Raw genomic sequence first — 13,310 nt, 5'->3', positions numbered from 1 at the left:
GCTCATTGTGAAGCCTGGCCCCACCCTATCATGTTAATTCCTGAGGTCAGATGGCCCAGGATATGCGTGGGCGTTGAGGCATCTGGGAAGGGATCTCAAAACTGGATTATAGATGGCAGACAGTTGGTGTCGTAAACCACCGCCTCTGTTCAAAGATGGTTGCTCACAGTGGACATAAATGGCTTCCTTTACTCCTCTTTCAAACCATCTGTCCTCTCTGTCCAAAATGTGAATGTTGGCATCCTCGAAAGAGTGACCTTTGTCCTTTAGATGCAAATGGACTGCTGAGTCCTGTCCCGTGGAGGTGGCTCTTCTGTGTTGTGCCATGCGCTTGTGAGGTGACTGTTTGGTTTCTCCGATGTAGAGGTCTGGGCATTCCTCGCTGCACTGTACAGCATACACAACATTGTTCAGTTTGTGTTTAGGAGTTTTGTCTTTCGGGTGAACCAGTTTCTGTCTGAGTGTGTTCCTGGGCCTGAAATACACTGGTATGTTGTGCTTGGAGAAAACCCTCCTGAGTTTCTCTGATACACCGGCTGTTGCGTCTGTCTTTCTTATCCTCCCTCGCTCGTGTCTGGTCTTCTTTTCTGTGCATCTTTGCTGACTTTATAGTAGTTGATGCCCAACATTCAACACATCCCTCTTCTGGGACACCTACTGTACCTGTGTTCCAAGTTTCAGCCAGATTTACTGTAGAAATCCTCAGATTTTAAAGCAAACTTGTATTAAATGCAATACAGTCAATACAATTATGTCAATTTCAAAAATTCATTAAAAATCATCCTGAGTAGTTGATGTCCAACTGTGAATACATCCCTCCACTGGGACACCTACTGTACCTCTGTGCCAGATTTCAGACAGATTTTCTGTAGAATTCCTCAGATATTAAAGAAAACTTGTATTCAGTCCAATACAGTCAATACCGCCACCATGCCGAGCTGGTTCATTTTGTGTTCTAGTTCAGAACAGTTTTCTGTTTGCCGTCCAGCATTATTGCTGTAGATGGCTAAGGCGTTCATGGAGTCCTTTCCCAAAATACCAGACATGACATTTGAAACAACAATTAAAGCAATGGTACAGCAGCGTGAAGCAATTGCTTTACAAATACTGGGAGCCTCAGGTTTGTGAAGTGTTACAGCACAAAGAGATTACTTGTATTTAAATATATTCATTGTCAATCACAAATTTTACTGTATTTGTAATAGTGTTCGAGGCAGAAAACAATTGCGCCATGTGTTCAACTCCAAAACCACCTTTTCCAGGGCCTTCTATCGCCAAATGGGTAAGACAGATTTGTAACTGAGGATATTATTTAACAAAATCTATTGTGTACAGTTGCTTTTGTTATTTGGTTTTTGTATTGAGGAAGAGGGGAAATTTAGCCTAAACTTGCATTAATTTTTTTTTGGCTTGGTGTGTTAGTTATTTTGAATAATTGATATGTAAAGAAAATATGCAAGACATAGTAATGGCGGATTAATAAAGATATTCATGTTAAATCACGTGATAAAAGAATTGTATTTTTTATTTTTGGTTTGTTGAACATTCACAGAACCAGTGTGACAGCTGTTCAAGGTGGTTTCACAAACAGTGCCTGCAGATGAACACTGAGCTGTATCAGAAGACAGAGGCTGCAGAATGGGAGTGCGCTCTCTGTGAAAAATAAATGCTCGTATTTAATTTGTAAAATGTATATAAGGTTGACTAATGTCATGTAAGTTCTTATTTGTATTGATAGAAACTGAGGAACAGGTGTAAATATTATTTAGAAATTTTGTATGTGTACATATAAAGGTTATGTATTTCAGAACTGTAAATAGAGCTTGTTCGTTTTGATTTTGTATTGCAGTCTTTTTCATTTTAATACCTTTTGTATAAAAAATTACACTAAATTAAGAAAATAATGTGATTATCGCAGTTTGGGTATGCGACCCAACCCTTTTTGCATTTGTTTTGGTATTTGTTGATACAGATTACTATTGATTCATTGAATGATTGTAATTGTTGTTTTTGCTGTTATTATTTACTAGTTTTATTTTGTCGATACTTTATGTAACATTTTTCTAATTCTCCATGACAGCTCATAGTTGCTCAGTCTTTACTCCTTTGTTTACATAGATCCTTTTGTGTCACCTCCCATTACGTTCCAGTCTCCCTTGTATGTTAATGTTGTGAAGTTAATATGGCGTATACATTCTTCATGTTTCCTGTTTTAAAAGTCTGTTTTCCCTTCTCATGTTCAAGTCTTGGGTGTACCCCTTCATATTGTACCTCATACTGCTGTTCACCATCATGTTCAGGTCTGTAGTAGTGTCGTCATAGTCACAGTAATATTCATAGCAGTCGTAGTTTAGCCTCGCCCAGTTCAGGACTAATTACTTATTGTAACCTGTTACGTTTTTCCTTGTTGTATGTTCATGTTTCTTCCATCAGCCACAATAAAGGGCTTTGTCTTAGTTCATCACAGTTTTGTTGTCCTCCGTGTCCTGCTTGTTACTATGCTTTTAAATTACATCATCTCACCCCTCTGTGTACTAAGTAAAACATATTCCATTCTAAACATTTTTGTAATCATTCAGAACATGTTTTAAAAAATCAAAACAAGTTGAACTATTATTTCAGAAGACCAACAGGAGTTGATTCATTTTATAGATGGAGAGTTTCTGAGCAAATATTGTCCATGTTGTTGTTTGACCTCAACTATTAAGACTAATTTTTAATGAATTTTTGAAAATGACAATTGTATTGACTGTATTGGACTGAATACAAGTTTTCTTTAATATCTGAGGATTTCTACAGTAAATCTGTCTGCAATCTGGCACAGAGGTACAGTGGGTGTCCCAGAGTAATAATGTGTTGAAAGTTGGACATCAACTACTCAGGATGAGTTTTAATGAATTTTTGAATTGGACATAATTGTATTGACTGTATTGGACTGAATACAAGTTTGCTTTAATATCTGAGGAATTCTACAGTAAATCTGGCTGAAATCTGGCACACAGGTACAGTAGGTGTCCCAGAGGAGGGATGTGTTGAAAGTTGGACATCAACTACTCAGGATGAGTTTTAATGAATTTTTGAATATGGTCTTCTGGGTCAGAGAAGAGACCAGAACTCCGGTTCGGGATTTTATCTGTAAAGAAAATTCAGGCTTCTAAGAATCTTTCTGTGAAACTTTGAAACTTTCTGGGATAAAATCCCTCTGAGCTGATGGGATTTTACGGGTTTATGACTCAAATCGAGTCTGTGGGGTTCTTATCCGCCTGAACCGGACGGACACAAAATAAAGTCCCACCGGATCTGTTTGGGAGAAAGTTGTGGTGGATGCAGACATGGACTCTGTTCGGGAGTGCGAGAATTCCTGGTTTTCCTTGTGTTCAGTCAGAAAAGATTTTATTTTCATGGCTAAATAACAGAAACGTTTTACCTTCAGGTCAGACTCCAGATCAGAGAAAATAAACGTCTAACACGTTCTTCCTGCAGCTGTTGGGCGAGGACCGATTCCAGGACATCGAGAAGATCAAGACCATCGGCAGCACCTACATGGCCGTGTCTGGTCTCTCTCCTGAGAAACAGGTGAGGTTCACCAGCCTGGACTTCCTGTGTGGAGTCAGAACATCCACATTCATGGAAAACGTGGATTAGTTCATGTCTGAATGTGTTTTTAAACCAGAATTCCCTTTTGACCTGAGCTTTTTTTTACTTTAGGAATAATTTATTTACTTTTTAACTTTAGTTTTAGCTGATCTCACCTTCAGCGTGTGTTCAAAGACCTGGTTCAGTCTAGACCGACGGACGCGATACAGATGCGTCTGCATGGTGTTTACCTTCTAAAACAGCTGTTGATGATGTATGGAGGATTCATTTAAACAGGAATCAGTTCATTCCATTTTTGATTCTCTTTTAAACACAGATAAGGTTTTTCTTCACCTTGCTGACGGTTTCGTTTGAGCTGACGTCAGCTCTGAGGATGACGAAACCGTCAGCAAGGTAAAGAAAAACCTTATCTGTGTTTAAAAATGAACCAAAAATGGAATTAGGAGGCAAACACAGCAAGAACGTACAAAAGATGTTTAAGGAATCTGTTAAACACACAGCAGAAAACATTCCGGAGCGTTCCTCACATCAATCAGTAAAAATGTAAATAAACTGTTTCATATTTTACCTCATTAAATTTTTGGAGACGTTAATCTGGGTCCTCTCTGGGGAGACTGGTCAGTTGAGGGTTTAGTCCCAAAGAGAAGGTCGTGTTGAGTGTCAGGAGGTTCTAGAGGTTCTGTAGAAGGTCGTATTGAGTGTCAGGAGGTTCTGGAGGTTCTGTAGAAGGTCGTGTTGAGTGTCAGAAGGTTCTGTAGAAGGTTGTGTTGAGTGTCAGAACGTTCTGTAGAAGGTCGTGTTGAGTGTCAGAACGTTCTGTAGAAGGTCGTGTTGAGTGTCAGGAGGTTCTGGAGGTTCTGTAGAATGTTGTGTTGAATCTCTAGCGGGTGTCTGATGTGCCTCTCACACTAACGTCCTCTTCATCACCGCTCTTCTCCCACAGCAGTGTGAAGATAAATGGGGTCACCTGTGTGCGTTGGCTGACTTCGCCATCGCGCTCAACGAGAGCATCCAGGAGATCAACAAACACTCGTTCAACAACTTTGAGCTGCGGATCGGTGAGCTCCTCTTTCTTTTCTGGTTGGTTGAACGTGTTGACGGTTGTGGCTCAGACCCGGGCTCTCTCGGTTCACAGGCATGGCTCACGGCTCCGTGGTCGCAGGTGTGATCGGTGCCAAGAAGCCACAGTACGACATTTGGGGGAAGACGGTGAATCTGGCCAGCCGGATGGACAGCACCGGCGTGAGCGGGAAGATCCAAGTCCCCGAGGAGACCTTCCTGATCCTGAAGGAGCGTGGCTTCGCCTTTGAGTACCGCGGAGAGATCTACGTGAAGGGCATCAGCGAGCAGGAAGGCAAAATCCGAACACATTTTCTGTTGGGCCGTGTTCAGCCCAACCCGCTCATCATGCAGCCCCGCAAGATAACGGGCCAGTACTCGCTGGCGGCCGTGGTGCTGGGTCTGGTCCAGTCGCTCAACCGGCAGAAGCAGAAGCAGATTCTCAACGAGAACAACAACTCGGGCATCATGAAGGGCCACCACCACTACAACCGCAGGACGTTGTTGGCGCCCAGTGGCTCTGAGGGGGGAGGGGGCCATCACACTGAAGCTGCTGATAAAACGGAGTTACCCTGAAGTTTTTGGTTCATTCTGGTTCCTCAGACGCAGAACCGTCCCTGTGGATGAGTTAAACCTCTGTGGTTCTGAGTCATAACTCAGCCTCGTGTGTTGGTTTTTATTTATGAATAAGTAAACGTTCTTCTCACTGACGTCTGAGCTGCAGAAAACCCTCCAGTAGGACCGTAGGATTAAGTGATTTCCTGCCAATCAGCTGTTCGCTGGAGCAAAAGTAAACACGGAGCTCTCCGTGAATCCCAGGGAGTCGCTTCCATCCTAGTCCTACAGAAGCTCCAGGGAGCCTGAGAGACGAATCCAAGCCCTGGTCCAGCAGAGTTAGGTCTGGAGAAGCCCCAGCACCAGGCTGATTCCCTCTAGTGGCTGGTTCCTGTATTTGTTTTAAGCCCCGCCCCCTAGCAGTTTGTTCCTGCATTTAAGCCCCGCCCCTTACATGTAAACAAATGTTCCTGACTCAGTACTAATCTCTCAGATCTAAATTTCCAGCTGTGGCTGGATCCTGCTGCTGCTGCGAGGTGAAACCATGTTTTTTTATTATGGGATGTTTGAAAACACCTTGACTGTATGCAGGTGAGTGGGCGGGGCTTTCGGCCCCATTCATGCAGGAAGTTCCCCGCAGGGAAAAGTATCTTTATTCCAACAGCAGTTTCCTCTGTTTTTAGGTTTAGCTAATCGCTAAAGGTCAAAGTTCAACCATGATTTTTTGTTTTATTTCCCAAGTTTGAAGAAAACTCAGTCTGGTTTAACTCCATCAACCAGGCGTGTTCTGCCTCCAGAACGGTTCTACTCTAATGAATGTTGGAACTGGAACTCTCCGTTAGAGGAGGAGGAGAGAGGGAGGTTAGTGGGCGGAGCCTCGGTGTTCCGTTCTCCTCCTCTTTTGGTTCTACAGATCTCAGACCATCACACCGACGTTCCTCCTGTTGTTTTCCTTTTTAAGCCTCCTGGCCTCTGAACCCGCCCTCCACTATAAACCCTGGACCCGATCCCGCTCAGAGCCCGGTGGCCATCTTTCTTTTTCTATTTCTTTTATATATGAAAACACAATAAAAGGGGTCTAATTTTTATAGAACCTGTGTCTTTTTGGCTTTTTCTGATGATGAAATGCGTTTTTAACAGACTTTAGTTATAAAACCTTTCAGGTGCGGTTTGTGTTTTAGGGTAACTGTTCTGATTTTACGGTGTTGCTCTGGAAACACATTTAATGGTAGCAGAAAGACGAACAGCTTTATTCTGAGGAGGCTGATGTGTCGACATGAAGCAGCAGGAGGGGAAATGTTTCCACAACTACAGCAAAAATAAATAAAAAGCTTCATTATGAATATAAATAAATGAGTTTTATAAAAGAAAAAAACTTTTGTGTCGCTAGAATCCTAAAAATAAAACCAACCCGATAAACCTAATCTATGAAGAAGTTTAAAACTATTTTTAGTTTTAGCTTTATATTTCCTAACTTTATATTTTAAAACAATGTTTTGCTTCTCTGCTTTGATTTTATCTCATTTTTATGAGTCTTTTAGACTTTAATTATGTTGAAGCTGAGAGTCGAGACTGAAAGGCCACCTCTGAAGGTCTGATGGTCAGGCCAGGGGCGTAGTTTTTTTTTTTTTTGGGGGGGGGGGGGGGATGTCCCTCCCACTTTTCCAAAGTCAATATTTGTCCCTTCACTCTTTACCGTCCAAAAACTATTACGCTGTATTAAATAGACACTAGTTGAGCACTAGGACCAAGCGGAAAACAGCAGCTACTGTTTCCTGTTAGAACCATCTATAAGCTCATCTATTGGGGGGTCCAATCGGAAACAGGAATTTTCTGGAGTTGATTCAACTTCCATATTTTTATTCTAGGGTGATAATAAACCTGCTCCAGGAAAAATGTTATTTACTGACTAACATGGGAAACTTAATCCATCCGATCCAACAGGAGGATGCTGCTGCAGGGAATTCTGGGAATTTTCCTCCTCACAGTGACAGCCTCATCAAATAGCTATAAACATCGATGGTCACCAAATAAAAGTTTATAATGTCAGTGAGACATCTTCCTGTAGTTTGTGGACTTCCCCACTTGGTGGCAGCAGAATCCAGGAGGTCCATCTCCAGAAGTTCTGCAACCTGCTGCTGCTCCTTCTATAACCACCTATAACCAGAGCATCAGTCTGAGGAGAACAGAGGAACCGTGTGCTTATGATGTTCACGTTTATTATTGGAGCTGTAGTTCTCTCTCTCTCTCTCTCTCTCTCTCTCTCTCTCTCTCTCTCTCTCTCTCTCTCTCTCTCTCTCTCTCTCTCTCTCTCTCTCTCTCTCTCTCTCTCTCTCTCTCTCTCTCTCTCTCTCTATATCTATATCTGTTTTTAGTCTACAGGAGGAAGTGATGCTCCTCATGGAAACATCAGTGATGAATAAATCAGAAAATCGATATCAAACCTCTCAGAGTGTGGTCGCCACGGCAGCGACAAACACCGAGTGTTCCAGCAGGTATCGATCCTCTCTCTCTCTCTCTCTCATGTTTGGATTGACATGAAGGAGGAGGAAACAGCAGGACAGGAAGACTTGGAGGATGGGGTTGCTATGGTAACATCCGCATGTTGAGCTTCCATCTGTGTGCTCGTGTCTTTATGACCCACACTGGAAGTGTCTCCATCTTTGTCTGGGGTTGAAGAGGAGCTCCAGACCAACAGGAACAGTTCTGATGATGTTCTACAGAACCATCTTCACATGAGGCTCAGAACCATCACAAAAATTACCTTGAACACTTAAAACAACCCAAAATAGATTAAACTGGATTGGATCCTCACTGGTAACTTCCTACATATCACACATTCACTTTGTCACCCAGACATGGAGAAGTTCAGACGGAGAAGCTAAAGGATGAAACGGTTCCAGAACCAGCTCACCTAATGGGATCTGTGCCCACAACCACCTCCAACCCCACTCATCCATCCATTCATCTATTCATCCATCCATCCAGTCTGACTGTTCATCATCCCTCTCAGTCTGATCCTTCCATCCATGATTCATAAGATCCTCATTTATGATTCACTTTGATTTCTTTCATTTTTTGTTGACGTTTCAAACCGGCTCATCCCTTGAGTTAGGAGATTTTTCCTGTCTGAGACTCAATTTGAAGATGGTAAATAATAAACCCATCTGTCCTAAAATCACACTTTGATCATCATTCCCTCACTCCATCTGTTTGGAGGCTAAAGGTGGTGTTTTGTGTTGCTAAGCAGTGTTGAGGGTCGGCCATGTTTACACGAACCCAGAGAGCCTGTGGCGTCCCAGCTGAGCTCTTATCAACACATCAGAGCCAAGGTCAAATAGAGTCACCGCTCCCCTCCATATTCACTAAGATGGTTTCCTGGTCTGTGACATGACGGTGAGTCTGGAGTCTTCAGGTCAAAGGTCAAATTAAATGAATCTGATTGGCACCATGATGACAACCTGCCAGGATTGTAAACAATCACTTCCTGTTCCTCTGACACGTTGTTCTGAGCCTCCTGCAGGTCCCTTCGCTGTAACGCCAGCATCATGTGGGAGGAGCTTGTTGTGACACCTGGCCTCAGGTCATTCTCCTGATCACTAGAAATGTTATGAGCTTCAGATAAACTTATCTAAAGTTTCAGAGGCTTTTTGCCTGTTCTGTTTGAGAAGTTTAATCTGCTGGCTTTACGTTTCTCGTGAGCTCATCGTCAAGGTAACAGAGCAGGTTGTGAGCTGAGACGTGGATCAGATTAGACCACAATTCAAGGTTTATCCAGGGATGGATTATTTATTAAACAAATTATTAAATAATCTGTAGTCTGTTGGTTCTGAAAACCAAAAATAAAATGAATAACTAATTTTTATTAAAGCAAAAACAGAAATAAACTGTATTCCAGCTGTGATTTAGACATAAATGTTGACGTTTGACAACTTTGATATTTATTCATGTGTTATCATTTGAAACTACAATATATTTGCTGAGTCTGCGATGGACTGGCTCTCTGTCCAGGGTGTACCCCGCCTGATTGCCCATTGACCCGCTGGAGAGAGCCCCCCCCCGTCGTTCTCTTGTTCATGATGCAGCGGTGGTGTGTGTGTGTGTGTGTGTGATGGGCCGACACCCCCCTCCCCCCAGAGACGACGCGTCCTACATTCAACTATCAAATGCTCTGTTACATAAAGCCAGCGCTGCCGCATGGGCCGGCTTGCTGCCTGTTGCCAAGCAACAAGCCCTGGAGCCCCATCACAGAGCCTCGCTGGGCCGCGGCGGTACCTGAAAGTGTTCCAACGGGTCAGAGAGGACACAGGGAAATGAGACAAACAGAGCTTCTGAGAGGAAGACTGAAGAACCTGAGGAGCACCTGAAGGAGCAGAGCTGCATCAGGAGGTCTGGGTGGGGGTGGATGGTGCTGAGGAGAGACCTCAGCCGTCTGAGCTTCTTCTGAACTCCTCACCAGGGAAAAACATCAATAATTATGACTTTCACACTCTCTCAGACTTTAGAAAGGTCTTCTCATTCAGAAGCTGCAGAAACACGAACCGGTAGATCCTCCCAGAGGCTGGTGGGAAATCATGACACGCCTTACAGCAGCAGCCTCACGTTTACACTCATGATGGTCCACGTTCAGGACTCCAATCGTCTCCCGACTGGAAGGACAATAAAAATACAAGCCAGAACAAAACTTTTACTAAATGTTTAAGGTTTGAACTCACAGCTCAATCATAAATCTGTATTTTGGAAAGTCATCACCCAGGATGAAGCTCCTCCTCCACCTGGACCTTCCTGATGGTGAAGGAGCTCCTCTCTGCAGGAGGAACATCTCCACCTCCTGCTGTCTGACCTCCACCCTCAAAACATCTGAGACACGGAAGGTTAATGTGCCAACCTGCAGTGCCGGCCTTTAGCCCTGACCTCTGACCCCTGATCGTGATTGTCTGACATTCTCTCACAGATTACCTCAGATGACACGAGTCCAGGATGGTCCGCAGGAGACTTGATGGTTCCTTCTCCTTCCTCACGATTCTAACTGGTGATACAGAAAGAAAAACTTCCTCCAGAAGGAAGAATTCTGTTTCAAATCTCTCAGATTTTAATCTGGTTTATGCAGAAATCTTTGCTCTTCTGTTATCCAATTAAAGGACCTGAATCAGATTTTCTGTCCCATCCGTCCCTGGAGGAAGACACCCCGGACAATTTGAGACTGGAGGACATTCGCTGGTTGTTCTGGTTGACTGACGCAGACAATTGTTCTGTAATCTGCTGTAATCACTGAGCTCATATCTGTAATTCAGGGTCCAGTGATTCAGCGACATCAGCTGGCAGACGTCTCTGTCCTCTGTCCTCAGCAGCAGAACATCTTCTTGTGTGTGGAGTGTAGAAGTTTTCCATAATCGGGAATCACTGATCTTTCATTTGTGACGGAACAAACTGGCGCATCAGTCTGGATGACTTTGTTTTAATGGACACGTGAATTTGAGCTGAAGACTAAAAGCGTGTTTTTATTTATCTGAACTAATAATCTGGTTTTAATCTGACATCAGGAATGTTTAATGCGGTTAACGGTGATATAAGAAGAGCATCATATTCTGGTCGGGTTTTAGTTTTTAAACTTTTGCTTTCAAACCACATTTTTGATGAATCCATGAGTTTGTTTTGTAGTTTTATTTTGAAAGGACTAAGTGGATCAGTATTCTGATTGGAGGATGTTTAATGATTTTAAATTGTTCCTAAAGATTTTCTTTTACAGATAACAGGAAAATAAATCTGATATGCTCCTGGTTTGTTTTATTTAAACATTAAAATGTGATTTTATTCATTTAGGAGCACATGTCATGTTCAGGTGAGTTTTAGCCGACAGGTTCTGATGCTTTACAGCTGAAATCCAATCCTAACTAGATAAATTGCATTCCTGGCAGAAACGCTGTTTGAATGCTGGATAGCTTAAACTGTTAGCTGAATCAGCTTAATAGCTGAACTGAAGCTGAAAGTAAGCAAAACTGTCAAAATGAGCTGAATGTGTTGAAAGATGTAGAAGCAAAAATCACTAACAAGCAAATAAAGTACAAAAAGTAAGTGAAGAATGGAGAAAAATCATCCTAAATAGCAAAAAACTGAAATCTGTGAACATTGTATAAAAATCTGGACAGCTAAAATGTCTAAACACCTGTTATTTCAGTTGGACAAGTTTAACAGTTTAATCTTTACATTTAGCTGAACTGTGAAATTAGCAGCTTATGCAAAATTTGGTAACTGATTGCTGAAGCTGCTGAATAGCTGAAGTGAAGCTGAAACCAAGCTAAACTGTCAAAATGAGCTGAATGTATTGAAAGATTTAGGAGCAAAAATCAGCAACAAGTGTAATAAAGCTCAGAATATAGGTGGAGAATGGACAAAAAACATGCTAAACAGCAGAAAACTTAAATCTTTGAACATGATTAAAAACTCAAAAGTTGAAATGTTTAAACAGCTGGCATTTGAATGAGAATAGTTTAGCTATGCTGCTAGTTTTAAGTGTACAGAGCTCAGAAAGATAAGAAACAGCAGTATGTTATAGGCTCAACATGAGGCTTTTCACATTCATTTCAATGAGACTTGTTTGGGGATATCCTTATGCACTTGTGTTACCATGGTAACAGATAACGCATTTAAAATTGAATACAAGATTCGTGAGACCAAGCTGGTCGATTTGATGTATCATATGTGTGGGTGCTGGATCCTGCTTGGACAGAAAATGGTTGAACACTCTCAACCAATCAGAGAGAAGCACTGTTTTCCCGCCTTTTCCCCAGCTGTTGGAGGTCTGCAGCTGTACTATTAATGAATACAGCTAAAGAAGTGAAATTGGACCAGTCTAATTTCTCATCACCATTCAAAAAGTACTGCACCGATTTGAAAAATTCAAAAAGTGTGGATGGCAGAAGGCTTTGGTGGTCATGTGTGTGTGGTCTTGTGTGCCTACCACAAATGTTCTAGAAGATATGAGGAGAACATTTCAGCTGTCTGTTAGCCACAGGTGCCTTTTTAAAGGGGTTTAAATGGAGGAAAGCTGGCACAGTCCTCCTTCTGGGGCTTGTAGCACAAAAAATGTAATACCAACAGCAAAACCGAAGACATCACTTAGAAACGAACAAAATAACCTAACGAATTTGAGAATATCCTTAGTGTACTATAAAAGATGTAGTCGGTGGAAATTTTTGTTTCAGTATTTCTTAAATCATGCAGTTAACAGTGCTCAGCTGCTCAGATGTCATTTCAGACCTCTGACACGTCTTATCGCCATTCAAAAACTGCTGCACCTATTGGAAAAATTCAAAAAGCGTGAGCAGCAGAAGGCTTTGATGGTCATATGTGCGAATTTTTATGTGTCTACCATGAATTATCTAGAAGCTATGACGAGAACATTTTAGCTGTCTGAAGCCGATCGGAGGAGAAAATCTCTGTTCCTTTAACATGGGTTTCAATGAGACAGAATCAGGGTCTCTCTTCCTTCTGAGGCTTGTAGAGAAAGAACCGTAACACTTACAGATAAAATAAAACTAATTCTGAAAAGCTGACAAAAATTCCTACTTCTTGAGGTATAATTTGTTTCAGTACTCCAAACGGTCTGGGTGTTGTTTCCAGAAAATGTGAAGGTCAAAAGTTAGAGTATGGAATTTTCAGTTTACGGTGGTGAGAGACAATTTTTTAAAAATTTAAATATTCTCAAACAAATGAACCATACGACCACAATGTTTGGAGTACATTCATGAATTATAGCTCAACAAGAAGGTATATCCGTTAGCTGCAAGCCAGCGTGTGTCTCATTTCAATCAGACTTACGGTTTTCTCAGGACAATGCCAGAAATGGAGCAAAGGAGAGTCAATGCTCCAATCCCTGCCCATTAAAATTTTTGTGATTTTTTTCTGAAAATCTCAAGCCATACCTCAACTTCTACCTGTGATTTTAGAAAAACTATCAAAAAGATTTTTTTAACCAATACTAGCTGAAAGCCTCGTGAGTTTGTTGAATCTTGAATGAAGTCTCTAGGTTAAAGTTAACCTATAGGAGTAAGAGTTCAAAAAAGTGATAGGATTTAGCTGAAAATTGAGCAATCCCA

The 13,310-nt window shown here is 41.9% G+C and overlaps 1 protein-coding gene across 3 annotated transcripts in view; it reads left to right on the top strand.

Annotated features, from left to right (window-relative positions):
- Positions 1–6,304, top strand: part of adcy8 (adenylate cyclase 8 (brain)) — a 119,188-nt gene extending 112,884 nt beyond the window's left edge. For all 3 annotated transcript variants that reach the window (XM_015956432.3, XM_015956431.3, XM_054747045.2), the window contains 3 exons: positions 3,484–3,576; positions 4,541–4,655; positions 4,733–6,304. In XM_015956432.3, coding sequence (XP_015811918.1) covers positions 3,484–3,576; positions 4,541–4,655; positions 4,733–5,232 — 708 coding nt within the window. In that variant the 3' untranslated portion in view covers positions 5,233–6,304. The remainder of the gene's footprint in view (positions 1–3,483; positions 3,577–4,540; positions 4,656–4,732) is intronic.
- Positions 6,305–13,310: the final 7,006 nt, after the last annotated feature.

Source organism: Nothobranchius furzeri, chromosome 11 (genome assembly GCF_043380555.1).
Source record: "Nothobranchius furzeri strain GRZ-AD chromosome 11, NfurGRZ-RIMD1, whole genome shotgun sequence".
NCBI lineage: Eukaryota > Metazoa > Chordata > Actinopteri > Cyprinodontiformes > Nothobranchiidae > Nothobranchius > Nothobranchius furzeri.
The sequence above is the reverse complement of the archived record's forward strand: the minus strand, read 5'-3'. Positions and strand labels throughout refer to the sequence as shown.